This window comes from Dasypus novemcinctus, chromosome 2, assembly GCF_030445035.2.
Source record: "Dasypus novemcinctus isolate mDasNov1 chromosome 2, mDasNov1.1.hap2, whole genome shotgun sequence".
Lineage (NCBI taxonomy): Eukaryota > Metazoa > Chordata > Mammalia > Cingulata > Dasypodidae > Dasypus > Dasypus novemcinctus.
The window spans coordinates 172,225,408-172,247,761 of NC_080674.1; the positions used below are offsets into that span (position 1 = coordinate 172,225,408).

A 22,354-nucleotide genomic window follows, 5' to 3' on the forward strand; every position below is an offset into this window, starting at 1 on the left:
ATGAGGTATCTGATGTCAACAAATTGGTTCAGTTTTTGACCTCATAATTTCTGAGTAGACTTCTTATAATAAATAATACTAATAATATACTAAGTTAAAAATAAAAATGAAACTCTGTTCAGAGAAAACATAACCTGCAAAAAACTACTCCAAAATATCATCAATGGTTTGTTTGGATGCAAAGATTATGGGTAATTTTCCCTTTTCAATATTTTCAAAAAATTCATATGTATCTGCTATTACAAAGAAAATATTTACCAAATAATATTTATTTAAATCCATATTATAAAATATATCTTCTAAAAAATGGCAAAATGGCAAGAATATTAAGGTGATTATAAAAGTTTACTAGAGCCAGCAGAATATCTCAGTCTACATGTAATATCAGGTGCTAAAAACTATCTTTGGACCTTGAATAAAAGGGGGAAATGGAAAGGACAAATGAGTTTATATGGCTATGAGTCTCCAAAAAAGAGTCAGAGGTCATCAGAGGGGTCACGCTTACGCACGGCTCACCAGGGTCCCAGAGACAGCCAAAGTAGATACAACCCCAGGTACTGGTTCTCCTGGGGGCTACAAAGACCCACTGCTTCTATGGTCATGGCAGATGGCTCTGGAGTTCAGGGCCATGTCAGTTGGCCCTCTTTGGAGTTTGTGTTCCTCAGTGTGATGGAGTTGGAGTCAGATGTAACCTTTCTACACATGCCTCTTCTGTCACTTTTACTGAACCTGTGGTTGGCGCTGGTGTTGGTGTATATTCAGGAGACCTGAATCTCTGGACTGTCCATGTGACAGCCAGGCCCTGAGCCTCAGCAGACTTGCAACTCCTACCCTCTGGTTTATTGGACTTACCCCAGTCAGCAAACAGGGAGGTGAAAAAGTCAACTACCACACCAGGGAGGCAAGAGTGCCTACAACTGAAAGTAGGAGAATTGCATCCAACATCCATGTGGAATCTAAGCCCCATCTTGATATAGAAGTGGAGTGGGCATAACCATCCCAAGGTCCACAGGATGGAGGAATAGAGTATGGATTAGATTGGACTTACTGATATTCTACTACAGAACTATTGTGATTGGTAATGGAAGAAATTGTAGCATTGATGTGGAGAAAGTGGCCACGGTAGCTGCTGACGGTAGGGAGAGGGAAGAAGAGATATGATGTGCGGGCACTTTTAGGACTTGGAGTTGCCCTGGGTGGTACTGCAGGGACAGATGCTGGACATTGTATGTCCTGCCATGGCCCACGGGGTGGACTGGGGGAGAGTGTAAACTACAATGTAAACCATCATCCATGTAGTGCAGCAGTGCTCCAAAATGTATTCACCAAAGGCAATGAATGTCCCATGATGATGAAAAGAGGTTGTTGACATGGGAGGAGTAGGGTGAGGGGTGTGGGGGGTATATGGGGACCTCTTATACTTTTTGAATGTGACATTAAAAAAATAGAGAGAAAAAAAATAAAAGCTATGGTAAAATGAGGTATAGTGATAATTGGATAAATTTCATTGACAAAACCAAAAATATGTTAATTATGATTCTAGAAGAAATACTAATGTTATAAACTATGATAATATGAATTAATCATACAAATAAAATGGAGGAAGAAAGTGCAGGGCATGTGAGTATTCATTCATTTTGGCATAAGTGGGCATTAGATATTATACAAAGTCAAAACAAGGAGCAAAATGACAAATTTCTTAATTTTTAAAAAAAATTTTCTTGAAATAAACATCAAGTGAAATACATATTATGTTTTCGGTACTATGCAAACAATTTAGATCCATTATTTTTTAGATAATCTTTCTGAAGTTGAGCAATTCCATGGACTGTTACCTTATTCTCCATTTATATCTCTTAAATTGAAGTAAAGATAAATTGAATATTTTTTTAAAAGTTTACTAGAAAAAAATCTCATACAAATATCAATAAATGTGTTGCAGAATCCTAGAAAAGATGTTAATTTTTTTAGAGAGCAGTCACCAAATAAGAAAGACTCACAGAGGCATACTGAGGCATAGTGGCAAAAACCAGCAGAGTTAAATATTATACACAGATACTATAATAGTAAAATTTCCTCTACTGATTGTCTTAATACATTGGCTAGGAGATACTCCATTATTAAAACAGATTATAACTTACAGGAATTATTATGATAGGATACCTCACTCTATGGATTACTAGTTTGTGAATGTGACAGCATTCATTCTTAAGCTTTATTTTGCTTGTCACTAAACTTATTGGAAGGAAAGTTTGGGAAGAACTGCTCTATTGGTTAGAATACAAAATATTTCACATAGATTTTTTAGACAGTCTATAATAAATTTACAAATTAGTGACCTATATATCTGTTTGGCTTGGCCTACTCTGTGTTTTACAAATTGGAAAATTTCACTTGAACATTCTCATTTCCAGTACCTCTAGCAACTCTGATAGGAAATGAGCAGTAGCAATTTCAGTGAGCTTGGTGTCCCCCAATTTATTGATTTATTGCCAGCTAGAATCTTTCATTTATCTCTCTCCCTTTTTATAGGTATGTAAGTATGCCTTGGCCTACAAAAATATGGTCAGGATATATTCACTGCAAATAAATATACAGCTAGAAATAGTCTAGACTCTGAATTTGTGAATATAAGAAGAGACAAAGATCCTGACAGTGTAGCAAGAAGCAAGAGAGCCACAAAGAAAAGAGATTTACATTTGCTCTGCCTATAATTTAAATATCAGGGACATAAGTCAATTGACTACATGTGAATATTGGTCCCGCATCATTGAATTTTGTCCATATGCCACAAAATAACACTACCTAAGGCAGATATTAAATAACCATCCAGATTTAGGGTGTGACTGAGAGATCTTTTATGCTTCATGCTCTGCAGTTATTTCCTCAGTCTGTCTCATTGGCAGCCGTCACCAATAATTCTGTTTTCCATGAGTACGTTTTAGAGATAGTATTGGAATGTATACCGACTATTTTATTATTTTATTCCTGTCTCTTGGATTCCTTATTGTAGGTCCCTACCTGGAAAACTTTCTCCTTTCAGAAAATGCACTGGTTTTGAGATAATTCTCTTAATCAGGGGCAGGGATGGGACTGGTCCTCTTTACCTGTACCTCCTCAAGAACATCTTAGCTGTTCCCTCTTGGTTCTACAGGAATCTTCCAAAACATTTCCCACGATGAGTGAATGGAGTTTCCTCTGTGGTAAGGGAGGTAGACTGGCATAAAAGGATATCTCCCATGTATCAGTATCCATGGTAACATTTTAGGCAAGAAGGAAACATGCTCACCCCGCGGCCCCCCCCCCCACCCCAGCCCCACACACCCCAGGTTTTCAGGATTGTTAAGAAGAACAAAAGTAACTTATCTCTTCATAGCAAATAGAAATCCTTTTGTATCATTAAATGTCCTCCTGACCCTCCCATTTGCCCACTCTTTCCAAACGCAGTCTCTTATTTTGTGGACTACATTCTTTACTTGGACAGCAATCCCCATGCAATTATATTCTTCCACCTACAAGCAGTTTGCGCATTTACATTTTCATTAGTAATGCAGAAAGCACAGTGGAGAGTGGTGAATATTAGGAAGCACAGAATTCCCCTATGTCTTTTAATTCTTTCACTGTTTTCTCCCTCCATTCAAATTGAACCCACCAAATCTGTTTTTTCCAAGGGATGTCTTACAGAGAAACAGCCCCTCCTCTGCCACTGTTTGTTCCTCCTTCCCCCAAATACACATAATCGTGATTTCTAAGATTGCAGTAATTAAAATAAAGATTCTTCGCAGATCTGACCAGACAAATCTTCTATTATTGATGATACAATTTCTAGGCTTGCCAAAACATCCTTGTGTCCATGAAAGCCAATCCTTGCATGCTTCTGTGTGCAGGAAAGGGTTACAAAACGCTGGAAAGACACCACGCATGTGTTAATTCGTGCTGCAGCAGCGTGCATCACTTCCACTTTGACCTCATAGTTAATCTGCGTGATAATCAAGCTGAGCTTCTAGTGATTTTTCTTTCTTTTAAATACACACGCGCGCGCGCATACACACCACACACACACACACACACACAAGCACACACACTCAGCCTTACCTCTTCTAAAAGAGATATCAAACTAAAGCAAACAAATAAGCAAACCAAAAACGATGGATCTGAGGGAGTATGCGTGAGTTTGAAAGGCATGTGTGTGTGTAAGAGGGTGCCTGCCTTTCTCTCTTCCTTATTTGCCTCGGCATGCGTCTCTCCCTGCACCCTCCCCCTGCCTCAATTATATTTCCTCAGACTTGGAAGCGGCTGCCTGAGCTGACGCTTTGATCGTATCTGCATGCGTTTGTGCTGATCTTACTTCTGCCCCTTGAATATTAATTTCTGAAGCTGTTAGCAATACATCTCCCCAGTGACGGGACCCACTAGAGGCAGGTGGGGGTAGCCACCATCAGATCATAGCTTAATACTAATACAAAGGGGAGGGATTCTTCCAAGAGGCCAGAGGAGGAAAAAAAAAAAGCGATGAGTTCGCCAAATATATGGAGCACAGAAAGCCTAGCCTACTGGACTCCTGTATTTTCCCAGAAAATGACGGTGTGGATTCTGCTCCTGCTATCGCTTTATCCTGGGTAAGATACGCTGTTTTCAGCGTCGTTTTGTTCTGGAGAGGTGGGGGAAGGGGTGGGGATGCGGAACTAGGGAGACCACCCAGATTGATTAAAACACTCTAGGATTTGAGGCTCCATAATTTAGAGGAGTTGGGTATATGGAGCGGAAAAGGGAGGGAAGAAAGAGGAAGGTCACTTTCGTTTATTTATTTATTTATTTATTGGATTTTTATTTATTTTCATTGTTTTAGAGTGGTAAAGCTAACATTATAAATACTCTGTGTTCGGGGAGTAACGTTTTGATATTAATGCAATCTGATGTCCAGGTGGGCTGTGCTGATACACGCAGGCATTCGAGGCCATGTTGAAGGCGTTTTGGATGGTGGTCTAGAAGAGATAGCTGCAAATGGGGTACTGGCGCACACTCGGGAAATATGTTTGAGAGAGGAGTGGGGGGCGACTCTCCTCCTGTGCAATTAAGTACTGCTTGTTTCTGTATTGGGCTTTGTTAAAGTCTGCCAGCCAGGTTTTCTATCCATCCTCATTGACCCGGCAACGGACTCCTTGAGGAGCAAACATGGTTCAGCACCAGGGACAGCAGTCCAGTTTAGGGACTAATGGGAAGAGGATTGTTGAGCCCAATAGGACATCTCTAAATCTAGACAGAGTACCCATGTACTGTAAGCAGATGAAGCCAAGGATCTCTAATGAAGCCCAGGACCCCGTTCTGATTACTGTCCCCCACCCCCTTTGTGGGGTGGGAGGGAGACTATTGGACTTGTGGTGGAGAATGTAGTGAATAACTGCATGGGGGATATATGTCTGAAAAAGAGTTGGCCTTGCTGAGTGTTGAAAAATATGCTGAACCAGGTGAATATAATGCCAACATTGTCAAATATGCATTAATGCCTCAGCACCTTGCTGCACTAAATAGAGAAGAGGGGAATGAGGAAAGGGGAAATGCATCTAGAAAACTGAAAACACTGATCAGATGTGTTCTCCAAAGTGCTTTGAACCTAAATTTTCTTGAACTCCCTGGGAACAAAAGTGTCAAGGGAGTGTCTTTCCACCTCTAATTCACCATTCTTCTACCCACATAAACAGTTCCTCACAGGATGTTGAAGCCAGAGCCAAAGACAGATTAAAGGCCCACTATTTACTCTACTTTCTCTCTTCTGTATTGTCATTTTGAAATAAAACTCTATAAGGATTACCCTAATGCCACCCTACTATCCCACCCCCCAAAAATATACACACAACAAAACTAATTATAGAAGAAAGCAAGACACTGCTCTTAGATTTTCCTTGGACCTGACACTATTATGTATGAGTTGTAATAAGGAGAGGTAAAATAGGTAAGGGAAACAATTCTTCTCTTTTTTAAAAAAATACTTATTTATCTTCTCTGAGAGATTCAGATTTCTGATAGAAAAGAGATCCAGTCAAAGCAAGGAGTGAAAACCTCTCTTTGGAATTTCCAAGAAGAGGGAGAGTTTGCTTAATTCTTACAGCACTTCTCACATAACCCTTCTTTGCTATAAAAATGTATTTTCATTAAATGCATAAGATTAAATATATTTCTCACAAGAGTAGAGGGCCTTTTACTGAAAATGGTTTTATGTATAGTGCATTTTATTTGAATCCTGGAAAAACAATTTTTCTACTGAAAATCTGTGCACATATCTTCCTATTTAATGTTATGTGTAGCTCTAAAAGTTAAATTTGTTTCAAAAATAAATCAGGCAATGTGATGGATTTTTGCTGATAGAAAAATATTACCCTATTTTTACCATTTATGAAACCTGTGGATTAAAATCTACATAAGTTATAGAGGAACCTTCCTTTCCTTCCTACCAACTTACATCATCTTAATAAATGGTTTTATAACCAAATAGATGAGGATGTTCATATGTATCTTTGCTTCCAATGGTCCTATTTTAACTGAAAATGTGTAATTTTATTACTGTTCTAAATAGTGTTCTATTTAATATGTCATCTTGTGGCAATAACCCCATGTTTTCTTTTCCAATAATATATGAAAAGTAAAACTTGATGGTGCACTTTCTTTTTTCAGTCTTACTATATAGTAGCCTAAGAGAGCTTTTTAAATAGAAATAAATAAGTGAAGTTAAAAGTGTCATGAAAACTTTCTAATAGAAAGATTTTTTTTGTACATTTTCTCAGTAATGACAGAGTAAAGAGCTTCTGTAGTCTGGTGCAAAGAATGTGATCAGAGTTTCTGCTTTCTGCAATCCCATAAAAAGCCCATTGGAATGGATGAGTAAGGCTGAGTGGAAATGGAAGCTTTGATAGCTGAGGCTGACTCCAAAGAAGGAAAATACATGACTGGGGAACATTTGAGATACTAGCAGTCAATACACAAGAGTCTGTTGGGATAATTGGTAACAGAATCAGGTAGAAAGTTAAAGAGAAAAAAATATACATTTAATTGACTCTTTCATTTATACAGCTCCAAAAATCATGTTTCCCTCATTAAATTGGCTACATCCATTATATTTAAGCACAAATATAAAACAATAAGGAAAATGAAATATTTGAATAATGATATTAATAGCAACTATTCCTTCTTATAAGTGAAATAATTGACTTCTGAAACACAAAACTTTCTAAATTTATCCTGTACCTTGTTTACAGTGCTTTCGTAAGAATCACCTGAGGAATTTGCTAAAATGGAGATTCCTGGGCCATACCCAGAAAAATTCTGCATCATTAAGGTGGAGCTCAGGAATGTTCTTTCTCAATAAGCACTCTAGACACACTGAAGAAACTTGGTCTAGCCTTTGATAATCTGAATAAGTTTATTTATCACCATATTGAATATTTACAAATACTTTCATTGTTGCTACTTTATTATTCATTGATGAAACAAATTTCAAAATTCAAAATCCCAGAATTTTTATTTGCATATAACTCATTACAAACATTAACGGATAAGAAACATCTATAGAGAATTTTAATAAACCCGCATCATGTATGAGAAATCATTGGCAAAAGAGTGTCAAAATTACATATATATATGTGTTTATGTATTTATATCCTCATGCTATATATACTCCACACACATACCCACACACATTGTATTTGAAACCAAATTTCATAAATTCCTCCAATGCAACTATATTTCATATTGTAAGGTAAAATTGCCTAAAAAAGAATGAAAAAATGGGATGCTACAGAAAATTATTTAGAGTAGTAGGAATAAGTGCCACATGTAAAGATTATTTTATTTCTAATAGAATAAAACAAGATCTTTTCATACACTTATAGTGATAAGTAATTACTTTTCAAGGCTAGATTGAGTAGAAATGGACTGACTTTTTATAATCCATTTAAACCTGACTATAAAGTATTAGCACTCACAGTTAAAGAATAATTTTTAAAAAGAGATTTTGAGATACACGTCTTTAAGACTTGCAAAAATTTCTGTTCTCAGCTGTTGTCCCAGCTTCAGGTGACTTCTTTTATGAGCTGCTAAATTTTTTATCCTATAATTAAATTTTACAATTTTAGCTTTAGGAAATCTATGACCACATGTACAGAGTGAATATTTTGATTCCTCAAGATATCCCTATTTGTTTCCAGAATTAATCTCTACAGTCAAGCTTATTATTTGCTATCTTTCTAAATGATCCTCAGCATATTTAATAGATTAGTGATAGATACAGCATTTCAAATTGTCTACCCTGAAGCAAACATCTCCTGGGAAATAAAAAAGAAATACTAATCACCCAGTACACCCCAATATTCAGCTGCCCACTACCCTCTAGCAAAACTGGATTGTAGGCAGGAATTTAAAACGTGGCTTTTAATGTAAATAATTGCAATTACATAAATGTCTATCTGATAACATAAGTTCAGTTTAGAATAGTTAATATCCCCCAAATAATTGATTTACAGAAGATTTAATTTAGTAATAAAAGAACTCTGTATTTATATTTGCTTCATGCCAAGGCTTTTCATTCAAAATGGGAAGACATCAAGACTGACTATAAGGTCTTTATATTTGTTCTAAATATATGACCAGGGCTGTAGCTATCTCTCACTGTGACAGCCCTATTTCCAAGTCATTCTAAGAAAGACTTTACAAAGACTTTACATAGTTCAACTACAGCAATCCTTAACAGAATGGCACATATTTGTGGTTTTCCAAAGTACTCCTGCTGAACTGACTGGTCTCAGAAGATTAATTAAAAGTTATAAGTAGAGCAGTTCTGGAACTGTTTGACCATTATGGGTGTCAGTGCAATTTCAGTGCTTAAAGGGCCAGGGTTAAAATCTGGATGGTTACTCCAGATGTGATGTCTTGTTCAATTGGATGCGAAGAAAAAGATCCATCCTTCTGCTACTGAGTTATAAAACTATCTATGACACTTTTAAAGTCATATATTACATAAGCACAACATAATATCAACTTAAGACTTTCAGAATTTTCCTACCTACTTACATCATGTATATAAATATACTGAAACAAATAAATAATACATACATATATATAACATTCACCACGACTCTGAGAAATACTATGGTCAACCACATTTGAGAGAGAAGGAAAGCAAGATTATAAAGAGATTAAATGACTTGCCTAAAAGCAACATATAATTAGAAGTAACAATGATAAATGTATATGTGAATAAATAAATATAGGTATATAATGTTAAGTAAATATATATGCATATATATTATGAAGAATATATATAATATTTAATGAAACTGGTTTTATTTCTTACCTGTCACTATCTGTGTAGTCTTTGAGTCATTTTATTCCACCAATATTAGTTTCCTCATATGATAAGAGTAGTAGCTGGAATAGATTAGCTTGAAAACTTTTATCAGCTTATTTTTATGATTCTCTGATTCTACATTCAGACAATAGAACTTAGAATATGTATGTACCTTAGATCCCATCAACCCTTGGGATAAATAAAAATATTCAGTCTATATAGTAGCATAGTTTGAGATACTCTCTACCAATCACATCATTGTTAAATTATATCTTGTTTTAAGTTGAAGCACTGGACAGAAATGTTTAGAAATAATATGCTAATTTATTGTTATATGAGCTTAAGAACCTGCTAAATGATGTTATTTATATCCTGAACAAAATTATGCTTAGAAAATACATTTCTGAAAGGCTGTATTGGTTTTAAGTAAAGCATAGGTCAATCTGCAACTCACTCATTACCCAGGAATTTAAATAATGCATGCCATTCTAACATTTCTAGAGGAGATTTTGTCCACTGTTGATCAAATATAGAGGATAATTTGCTCAATGTTGTCCTTCAGATTTCCCACAAAGCTTCTTAGAGAACTGAAAAACGAAATTGAGGAAATTATACAGAAAATTGAAGTAGAAATATTACCATTTCAATATCTAGACTTCTATATCTTCAATATGTAGGTTTTTAAGAATCATATATTTTAATCACCTCAATCATATTGTTTAATTCATTTTGCTATATAACAATACCAGAAATCTTAAATTTTAGCTTCAAGGAGAAAAAGAAATTATAATTTCTAGAAATTTACTGGGCCTTTAGGTTTATTTAAGAATGGTTGTATCTGCATTCATATTCTCACAGTAGTCTCAAAAGTTGGATGGAGAATATAATATTTTTTCATTCTGGAAGCTGCATAAAAATAAGATCTGAAGAGGTTAAGGAACTTGTCTAAGCCTCCTCAGATATTAGCTGTAAAGCAGGATTAACTGCCACCCCCCATCATATTCTTAATGCAATACTCCACACTGAACAAATTTACTCACCTTTTTGCCCTAGAAGTAAAAATAAATAAATAAAAATAATACTTGGATTGTTTTGAGATGCAAAAAGCCTCACCAATTTGCCTTACTAGGAGGGTTATTTGCTATTCACTTCCTCCGTATTCTAGAGAATAAATATCTTTTAAAATGAAAAGCTCCTTGTAAGTTACACATTAGTGATTTAGGATAATAATGAACTTTAGCTTCAAATCTTATTAATCCCTATAGTATTATGATATAAGAGCACAAAATACAGTAATAATTCTATATTATTATAAAAATCATTGTATAACTCTGTATAGATAAAGTGCCTTGTAAATGCTAAATAAGTAGCACTGACATTACACTTTCCACCCATTCATAAAGGAAACCAAATGAATACCAAATAACATAATAGTGGGGAACACAAGGGGTGCTTTAAACAAAGATCCTTTGTAATTATTGAAATCTTGCCACCATTCAACTTTAGTAGTAGAACCAAAGTCTGTGTGGTAAGCCAAGTAAACAAAGTGTATTTTAATGTATTTAGAAATATTTAAATAAAATGGTCAAAGCAAACTGAATATAACTTGTCAATATAAATTTAGTAGGAAAAAATAAATAACTGAATAGTTGCTGTTTTATGTTCTTTTCTTCAGGTTATCAGTGCTTTTTAAAATGTCCTTTTGAAAACACAATTGAAATACTTAATGGAAGAAAATGTCTCGATATAAAATATAGAAATGAATGTATAATTTCTTAATAAATTCACTAAAGGAACAGGATTTGAGCCAGGGCTGGGTGAGTAATTATAGGGGAGAGGAATATATGGCGTCTGACATCAGGGAGTTTACACTCTCATAGAGTGACAGTCCATGATTAAAAAGGTGTGCAAATAATTGTCAAATTTTAACTCAGATAAATGTTACACAAGAAAGACACCTGATTCTGTGAGAGGGTATAACAGATTTCTAGCTTGGTAAAGGCATAGAACAGAGAAGCTAGAATCCACAATGTAGCTGAAACTCATCAGCAATTATCCAATTAACTTTAGTATTCTTCTCACTCTTATTTATCAGAAGAATCTTTGTTTAAATTGTTTGTTATCCTTGTTAGTAGAGTTTTTTTCATTTAAAAAATAAATTGAATTTACTGAAGAGGTAAAAATGGCGTAAATTGTTTTTTAAAATATCTATATGATAGATAAATAAGATTACTGAGGGCAGTTAAATAAAGCAACTCTGTAGTTTATTGAATTATCTTAACCAATTTGCTAAATGGTAACCAATTGATGGGTTTTTGAACCATCACACTCTTAGGAAATATTCTAAATACACTTAAGATAATGCCTTCAAGTTACATATATGTAAATTGATCTGTTTTTTACATTCACCTCCTAGAGACACATCTTTGAATTTTGTTGATTCAATACAAAAAGTCAGAAACATTTGATTGTTTGATTTAGCTATTTCCCTTTAGAGAATAAAAAGAATTGTGACCACTTTAAATACATATGCCAGTTTTGAGCTGCAATGAATTCCAGAAGTATTAAGTACAAACAATTGCATACCATAGAATCAAGGAATACAGTGATTTTTTTGGGGGGGGGGGGCGCTTTTTAGCATTTGGTGTAAAATATACTACATAAGGTTTATAAAAATATTTATAGAAGGAGGAAATTTTGGTGTCTCAGTCTTTTTCTCAATATTGATAAAATATAATCTTTTGGTAAGATAATAGTAGATGCTAGTAATTATACATTAATAAATTATCAACTTTCTTTCACATTTCTTCTTCCAATACTCTATCTATTATCTAATAGATAATTGCTGAATCATTCTTTTGTTGGAATGTTTGATAGACTCTATGGAGCTTACTCTTTCCCCCCTTCCCTCCCTTATGGGGACTTCCAGCACTTTACTGCTACAGCCATGGGTAATGTATGGTGGCCGATAATGTATGATACCTCCCAGCAGCTCTCCAAAGACTCATCCACTCTGACTCTTTCTGCTAGGATTGTCTTGATATGTGGGCCATCTTTTCAAGATGGTGTCAACATGGTTCTTTTTCTGTCATCAAATTAGCTTCTGAGGAAAACAAAAAACCTCAACAAATTTTCCTGTTAGATTCTGGAAGTACAGGCCCTTCTTTTACAGATTCACTTGTGAGGTAGATTAAATCTCTCTTTTATCTTTAGACTTTTTAAGGAAAGAATCAGGCTGCAGTAGTCATTGAGCTGCTTAGATCTAGAGAACGCAGGTCAAGTCCCCCTAGGAATTCTCTGTCCACTCTGTTCAGACAGTACTAAGATGTGGTTATTCAGTTTTCTGTTTGGAGTAAATAAAGGGAATTGTCCTGTTGTTCTTCCCTCATAATAGACATCTATAAGTGGTTTTCTTGACTTTTTGCATTGATTTGAGATGGCTGCAGAGCAAGTATCCCCATGGGCTGTGAAATCGCACAGCTCTTTCTACCCTAAGGTTAACAATTCTTTTCCATAAGAACTCCTCTCTCATTGAATATTTTACCTTCTCCTCTAATGCTGCAAGGTGGATGAAGGAAGAGGAACCCAGGCCTAATTTTTGGCCTTCTCTAGAAAGTTCTGGCTCTTCTTAAAAGTCTACTACATTTGCACTAAAAGGAAGTACAATAATTGTTACCTCTTATTTTCATACATAGGACCTCAGCCATAACAACAACAGAGAAAGTTTCATTTGATGTTCTGTTCCTTACGTAATGTGTTTCTCCAGGATAGTCACTAATTCTCCTCTTCATGTCTTTGCTCAAATGGTACCTCCTCAATGAGGCCTACACTTAGCTCCCAAAATGGGGGAACTCTCCTCAACCCTGGACTACCACAAGTTTCTCTTAATCTCTTATGGTTTTTTTTTCCTGAATAATTATGGCACTCAGTAAGTAACTAGGCATTTTTACGTTGTTTGCTTATTACTTATATTTCCTTTTTCTATCTCTCAGTCAGAAGCCAGGATCCATGAAGACTGATATCTATGTTATTTTGTACACCAAAATAACTCAGGCTTTTTGAAAATTGCCTAGTCCCTATTATTTTATCAGTAATATTTTTAAATTAAGCATTGAAAATTGCATCTCCTTTTTCTTGAAATTTTTATTCTTTTGAAAAAGGTAGAGAGGAGAAATCTGTTTCTTCCACAGCAATCTATCTCTTTCTGGTGTGTATGGCTACTAACAAACATAAAACAAGCAACCGAACAGACCCTGTAGTATTTAAATGACCAGAATTTAAATTCCTGTCATTTACTACTTAATTGTCCTCAATCAACTTGCATAACTCCACACAGACTCAGATTCTTCATCTTAAAAGGAAGAGAATACTTATTTAAAAGTATATTTTGATTGTAGTTGACAGGACATATGTTAGGATCTTGCCACATAACAACCATTCCTTTTATGTAGCTGCTGCTACTTCTTTTGTTGTTGTTGCTATTGTTACTATTTCAGAGTCATTTTTTCCTGGAGATATTCCTAAAGACCCAAGAGCTCTCCGCCCCCATTAAACTCTACATCCTGGGAGGGTACTAGCCAAACTGAGAAGAATTTCTTAATTTTTTCTAATTCTCCAGTCCCCTGAATCTTAAATTGTGTAAAATAAGCAAATTGAATGGAAATTCTAAAGTTTCTAGAATGCTGTTATTCTTCATTCAGTTTAATTAGATTATTATTGTAAACTTGATAATATCTTTAATACATGTAGATTAGGTCCCAACTTGAGAAAATACATCCTGCCACATGGGACTCCTTTTTGAAGACAGCCTCCCTAACCATATGTATATAAAGATCTTTTTCTAAAGAGTATGCACAACTCTTGTCTCTGAACTTGTGAAAAAATTTAATCATTTTTCAAGGCAAATCCAGGTTGTTGCTTGTGGCAGTTTGATATTATTAATGAATTCCAAAAAGAGATATTGATTGTGTTTGTAAACTGGTCTGTTCCTCTGGGCACGATACCCTTTGATTAATTTAAATTCAACGGCTTTACATTTATGTGATTAAATCAAGATTAGGGCTTTGATTCGACCACATCTTTAGGGTGTGCAGGGTTGAGTCCCTGCCCCTTGTTGGGCTATATGAATGGATGCTCAATCAAGAGCACAGAAGTAGACACACAAAGAAGATACACAGAGGAAGAGAAACAGCTCCATAACCACGGCAGAGGAGAGAATTGAACCATTCATCTGAGAGTCTACAGCTGATCTTGTGAAGAGAACAGAGCAGCTGAGCCTGGAAAGAAACAAACTCTGGGAAGAGAGAAAGCTCTATGCCAGCTTATGGCTGAGATGAGAAGAAGCTGGACACAAGGAGCCCTAAGAGGGAAGAGGAAGGCTGAACCCTGGCAGATGTCACCCGCCATCTTGCTTCAATATGTTGCAAAAGACTTTAGGTGAGAAAGTACCTCTTAGGGTAACTTGAGTTGGACTATTTAGGACCTTGTAACTGTAAGCTTCTACTGCAAATAAATACACTTTATAAAAACCAACAGATTTCTGATACTTTGCATCAGCACCCCTTTGACTAATACACTATTCTTGATGGCCAAGTCTTTCTTAAATGACATGAAGTGGAAACAATTACTGTTGAATATGGAAAGTAATGGGGAAAGTGAAAATCCAAGTTGATATTTTGCTATGCAAAATCATGGCTAACTCTTCCCTTTTCTTTGTCTTATCAATCTGATTGTAGAACAAAACTCACCATCATCTCTCTGCTAGATTACTGCATCAGCCATCTAAAGTATCTTTCTAAAACTAGTTTTGCAGTCTTGCAATTCATTCACCACGTTGCACAGAGACATTTTCCCTTGTAACAATTTTTAAAAGTCATAATTTAGCTTTAGTAAGCTGTTCAGAACTTTCGTGTACATTTAGAGGAGTTTATATGTACCAGTATAAACACCCGTCCTTTGTATTTAATTTGCACCACACCAGTAGGTTCCCTTTTGTCCCTTTCCAGTCAATCATGCTTCCCCTTTCCCCTTACACCCTTCCTGGTAACCTCTCCTCTGATTTATATCACCATAGATTACATTTTCCACTTCTAGAAATTTATATATCTTAAATTAATGGTATGTGTACTCTTTTGTGCCTGAATGTTTTGTTCAACATAATGCATTTTATGTTGATCTTGCATATATAATGCATGATCATGCTATTCAATCAACATTATAATATATTTCCTCATTCTTCTCTTGATTCTTCCAGTTTGATACTATTTGGACAAAGTTGGAATGAATGTTATCATACAAGTGTTTCTGTGGACAGGTTTTCATTTTTCCTGGTGGAATTGTTGGATAATAGAATAGGTATATTTTGATATTATAAGAATTGTTGAACTGCCAACTACCAAACTACCAACCTATCAAAACAATTTTTTCATGGCACTTCAAGTCATTTCAAATGCCTATCTGCTTTAGGTTTTCTTGTCTTTTTATTACTTATCCTTTTCTGCATAACCAGTTATCCAAAATTTAGCAGTTTAAAATAAGAAACATTTCTTACCTCATAGAGTTTCTGAGGACCAGGAATCCAGGGGTAGCTTAACTGCGTGATTCTGACTCAGGAACTCTCATGAACTTGTAGTCAAATTGCTGACCTGGCTTCTAGTCATCTGAAGGTGGTGAAGAGCTGCTTCCAGGCTCATCCATTGTGATATTGCTAGGAACCTTTGTTTTCTTCATTGCGGGGGAGGGCAAGAGAGAAATACAAAGGCAAAGAAAGAGTTGAAGATGGAAGTCACAGCTTTTATAATAGCATCTCAAAAGCTATACACCATAAATTCTGCTGTATGCTACAGGTAGCACAGTAATACAGACCAACCCTGATATAATAAGGGAGTAGACTAGATAAAGGAAATGTGGGGATACCATAGAGCAATGATCACTGGAACTATATTAGAGACTGGTTTCTAGAGTCTTCTGACATTCAGCCACTTTAGTGAGTGTAAAGTTGCATCTATTCAAGATCAACTTAGGAAACACTGATATCCTAAAAATTTTGACTCTTTCAGTTCATGAACATGATAAATCTCTCCATTTATTAAAGTTTCCTTGAATACTTTTCAGTAACTTATTGCGTATTTGAATGTAGAGGTCTGTCTATTTTCCTTAAATTTATTCCTAAGTATATTGTGTGTTTTATTCTATTTTTAAAGATACTTTTAAAATTTTATTCTATGCCTTCTTATCACTGTTTTATACAAATACAATTTTTTTTTGTATTTTAACTTGTAACTTGTGATTTTGTGAAAATCATTTAATAGTTTTTGTAGATCCTTTATGGTTTTCTGTATACAATATTGTTGTCTGTGAATGAAGCCACTTCAGAGTGACTTCTTAAATACATATGGTTATGTTGCTATCATATTAATGCTTTGCAATAAGTTCCCTTTACCTATAAGATAAGATCCAAACTTCTTAAATAGAGTCATATATTTGTTGTACAGTTTGGGACATTTTCATAGTGAAAGAGGGTGTAATTATTAGTAATTATGCCAGCACCACAGGTGTGAACTGGAAATGTTCCAGGCAAACTGGGCATATGATCACTCAGCTTGGTCCTGGATGATCTGATCCCTGCCAACCTCTTTAATGTCAGCTCTTGACCCTCCATCATCCACACTAGATTTCATTAGATCCTTTCAAAACACCACACTCATTTTCTTACTTCCTTTGTACATACTCTTTTCAGAGTTTCTTACTTTTGTTACATTTTTTAACCTTTTAGGTCTTCAATGCAGTAAGATTCCTCAGGATCTGTGAGATATTTTATCTTTTCTATTTTATTGTTGAAAAAGAGATATAAGTGGAGCAATTTTAACTAAGTTAATTAATGTTTTTGTAGGCATAAAAATTATTCAATAATGAAAGTGACTCTGCCTAGCTAAAGGAAAAAAAAACTTTCCAGTCACATCACATGTCACTCCAAATCCTTTATGTAAAAAAAAAAAAAAATAACCTCAGTGCTATGAAACCAAGGTATGTGGGCACTCAAATATTCTTCCAACCACTCATTATGGTTGAATATGTTTTTATGGGTTCTCTTGATGTTAAAGGGCATTCAGGAGAGGTTCTAAGATAGGAGCTCCTTTTTTGCAGATCTGCTGCCATTTTCAAGCTTTTAGCTCAATTTCTCTGATGAACTAGCATCAGAGTAAACTATGTAGGAAATTCCCTCATTTGATTTTATTCTCCCTGACTTCAAACTAAGTAATCTCCCAGGCAGAGTCTTAACATATGTTTAAGTATCAAAAATTATATTCAGAAAAATTCAGATGAGCATAAATCAGGAGATTGGATATAAAGTATACACTGATTTAGGTGATCGGAAATGTGCATTCCCAAATTCCTTTTACTTTGTGAATAACAGTTCATTTTTTTCATGTTTTTATCCATCCTTTGCTATTTTTTAACAAATCAATTTTATTGATACATATTAATAAAGCATACAATACATCCAAATTGTACAATCAATAGAATTTGGTATAATCACTTAGTTGTGTATTCATCATGTCAGTCATTATTAGAACATTTTCATTATTTCAGTAATGATAATAAAAAAAAAAACAAGAAAATTTCTGACCTCTCAACCTCTATATGCTTCCCCCACTGTACACAAGTGGTATTTCTAACTATTCAATCCAAAGTGTATAATCACAATGTTGTACATTCATGATCTCACAAATTTTAAAACAATTTCATTACTCTGAAAAGAAAGACTCCACACCCCTTAGCATTTCTTTTATTTCCTACCCATTATGTTCCTGCTACTATGCCAGGTGCTAAAGCTAGAGCATTGAACAAAGCCAACACAGTTCTTTCTCCCCTGATATTTTTCATTCCAGAAAAAGGATTTATTTTTGTAAATGTAAGGCTTACTTTTATAAATTTATTTATAGACTTGATTTACCTTTATGTTGATGTGTTTCTCTTATTGCTTCTGATTAAGGAAACTATGTAAGCAGATACACATTGTACATGCAACCTTTTTAAGATTTATTTTATTTTTTAATTTCTCCCTACCCCTTCATCGTTTGCATTTTCTATGTCTGTTTGTTGTTTGCTGTTCTTCTCTCTCTCTCTCTCTTTTTTTTTTTTTAGGAGGCCTTGGGAACCCAACCTAGGACAGCCCATATGGGAGGGAGCTGCCCATACAGGAAGGAGCCACCAAATTGCCTGAACCATCTCCACTCCCTGCTTTGTTGCATCTCTTATTGTGTTTTCTCACTATGTCTCTTGGTTGCATCATCTCACTGTATTAGCTCACCATGTGCCAGCCAGATACATCAGCTCACTGTTTGGCTTGGTTTCTCTAGGAGGCACCAGAACCAAACCCAGACCTTCCATGTAGTAAGCGAGAGCCCAGTCACCCGAGCCACAGCCCCCTCCCATTGCAACCACTTTTAATATTTTTTATTGGACAAGTTGTGGGCTTATAAGACAATCATGCATAATGTGCAGGATCTCCATACAACAATCCTCCACCAACACCAACACAATGTTGTAGAACATTTGTTACAGATAATGACAGAACATCATCAGAATATCACCACTAACCATGGTCCAGAGCATATATGTGGTATATTTATTCCATACCCTTTATTATTAACACCATGTATCAATCAGTATTGTACATTTGTTGTAGTTCATGAAAGAACACTCTCATATTTGTATTGTTAACCACTGTGTATCTTCTACCACAAGGTACACTGTGTTATACAGTCCCTTCCATGTACAATCTATACAAAATGTGCACTCAGTGGCTCTTACTTTCATAGCAGAGCAGTACAGTCATCGCCTTAGTAAATTTTTGAATGTTTTCCTTAGTCCAAAAAAATCATGTTCTCCTTATTACTGATCGTTAGCATTGATATAGTACTATCCTTGAAATTGATACAAAAATATTGCTGTTAACTGTCACCCATAAGTTACACTCATTATATTTTCCCATGCATCACCATAGTCTTACCACATTGTAATAGTACATAGAAGAACATCCTAGTATTCTAGTACATAGAAGAACATCTTTGTATTTGTACTCTTAACCATAATCCTCATCCACCTCCAGATTCACTATGTCATTTGGTCCCTGTAGATTATTCTCTAGCTTTTCTTCAACTGACATTTACATCACTATACTACCCGCTTTAGCCACAATCCTGTTGCTAAACGAGCTGTGTTAGTTATGCTCATTATAATGTGTTACCATCAACTTTATCCATTTACACACTTTTACTGTTAAGTAATTGAAAATTCTACATACATTAAGCATCAGTACCCTTTCTCAGCCCCCATCCTATTTCTTAGTAACTTTACCCTAGGGTTTAGTTACTAAACCTCATGGGCTTATTCTTCATATTTAGCTCTTAGTGAGACCATGTAATATTTGTCCTTTTGTGTCTGGCTTATTTCACTTAGCATAATGTCCTCAAGGTTCATCCATGTTAACATGTGTCCCAATTTCATTTCTTCTTACAGCAGCATAGTATATCATGGTCTGTTTATCCATCCTTCGGTTAACAGATACTTGGATTGTTTCCATCTTTTGATAGTAGTTAATAATGCCACTATGAGCATCAGTGTGCAAATGTCTGTTCACATCACTGTTTTCAGTTCTTCTGAATATATTCTTAGAAAAAGGATTGCCAGATCATACAGCAGTTTTACATTTAACTTCCTGAGGAACTGCCAAATTGCCTTGCACAGAGACTGCATCATTCTCCATTTCCAGGAAGGAGTGTTTCTATTTTTCTACATCTTTGCCAGGATTTACATTTTCTGTTTGTTTGTTTTTAAATAATGGCCATTCTGCATTCTGTGAGGTGTGAGATTATATCTCAGTGTAGTTTAGATTTGCATTTCCATATTTACTAGTGATATTGAACATTTTTTTATGTGCTTTCTGGCCATTTGCATTTCCTCTTTGAGGAAATGTCTATTTTAAGCCTTTTGTCCATTTAAAAAAATTGGATTGCTTGCTCTTTTATTGTTGGATTATAGAATTTATTTATATAGCATGGAAATCAAACCCTTATCGGGTATGTGTTTTCCAAATATTTGCTCCCATTGAGTGGGCTGCCTTTTCATCTTATTGACAAAGTCTTGTGAATCACAAAGTGTTTATGTTTGAGGAGGTCCCATTTATCCACATTTTCTTTCATTGCTTGTGCTTTCAGTGTAAGGTTTGAGAATATACCACCTACCACCAGGTGTTGAAGATGTTTCCCTACATTTTCTTCTAGGGGTTTTATGGTTCTAGCTTTTATATTTAGGCCTTTGAATCATTTTGAGTTATTTTATAAGGTGTGAGATAGTGGTCCTCTTTCTTTCTTTTGGCTATGGATATCCACTTCACCCAGCACCATTTGTTAAATAGACTGCTCTGCTTTGGCTGTGTATGTGTGATAACCTTGCCAAAAATCAATTGGCCATAGATGTGAAGGTTTAATTCTGAACCATCAATTCAGTTCCATTGGTCTATATGTCTATCTTAAGCCAGTGCCATGCTGTTTTTACCACTGTAGCTAGGTAACATGATTTAAAGCCCAGAAGTGAGAGTCTTCCAACATTGTTCTACCTTTGTAAGATGTTTCTAGCCATTTGGAGACCATTATCTTTCCCCCAAATTTTGTTAATTAGATTTTACATTGCTTTACAAAAAAACTATTGGAATATTTATTGAGATTGCATTGAATAGGTATATCAATTTGGTTATAATTTTCATCTTAATGATATTTAGTCTTACAATGTATGAATATGAAATGTTCTTCCATTTATTTAGGTCTTATTTGATTTCTTTTAGCAATGCAGTGTAGTTTCTGAATACAAATGCTTTATGTCCTTGGTTAAGTTTATTCCTAAATAGTTGATTTTTTTTAGTCATGATTATAAATGGAATTTTTTTCCTGACAGCCTCCTCAGATTTCTCATTACTAGTGTATAAAAACACTACCGATTTTTGCATGTTAGTCTTTTATTCTGCCACTCTGCTGTGCTTGTTTATTAGTTCTAGTACAGATCTAGTGTAGATCTGGGGGAACTTATTAGATATAGGATCATATCATCGGTTAATAACGAAAGTTTTACTTCTTCCTTTCCAATTTGGGCAATTTTTATTTTCTTTCTTGCCTGATTGCTCTAGCTAGAACCTCTAGCACTCTATTGAACACAGTAGTGACAGTGGGTATTCTTTTCTTGCTCCCGATCTCAACAGGAAAGCTTTCAGTCTTTCACAATTGAGTAAAATGTTAGCTGTGAATTTTTTACATATGCCCTTTATCATGTTGAGAAAGCTTCCTTCACTTCTTATTTTTTGGAATATTTTTATCAAGAATGGATGCTGAGTTTCATCAAATATCTTTTCTGCATCAATCAAGATAATCGTGTTATTATTCTTCTTTGATTTATTAATGTTGTGTATTACGCTGATTGGTTTTCTTTTGTCGAATTGCACTTGCATGCCTGGTATAAAACCCACTTGATCATGATGAATAATTCTTTTAATATGTTGTTGGATTTGATTAGCAAGTATTTTATTGAGGATTTTTGCATACATATTCATTAGGGAAATGAGTCTGTAATTTTCTTTTTTCATAATATCTTTATCTGTTTTTGGTATTAGGATGATATAAGCTTCATAAAATGAGTTTGTTAGTGTTCCTTCCTGTTCACTTTTCTGGAAGAGTTTGAGTAAGGGTGATATTATATCTTCTTTGAATGCTTGGTAGAATTCGCCTCTGAAGCCATCTCATACTGGGCTTTTCATTTTGGAGAGTAGTTTGATGATTGTTTTCTTCTCTTTACTTGTTATTGATTTGTTGAGGTCTTCTTTTTCTTCTAGGGTCAGCATAGATTATTTGTATGTTCCTAGAAATTTTTCTATTTCATCTATATTGTCTGGCTTATTGGCATACAGTTGTTCATTGAATCTTCTTATGATCTCTTTTATTTCTGTGGAGTTAGTAGTGA

The 22,354-nt window shown here is 35.0% G+C and overlaps 1 protein-coding gene across 2 annotated transcripts in view; it reads left to right on the forward strand.

Annotated features, from left to right (window-relative positions):
* The first annotated feature begins 3,925 nt into the window (after positions 1–3,925).
* Positions 3,926–22,354, forward strand: part of GABRG2 (gamma-aminobutyric acid type A receptor subunit gamma2) — a 107,129-nt gene continuing 88,700 nt past the window's right edge. For both annotated transcript variants that reach the window (XM_004450560.3, XM_004450561.2), the window contains exon 1: positions 3,926–4,619. In XM_004450560.3, coding sequence (XP_004450617.1) covers positions 4,513–4,619 — 107 coding nt within the window. In that variant the 5' untranslated portion in view covers positions 3,926–4,512. The remainder of the gene's footprint in view (positions 4,620–22,354) is intronic.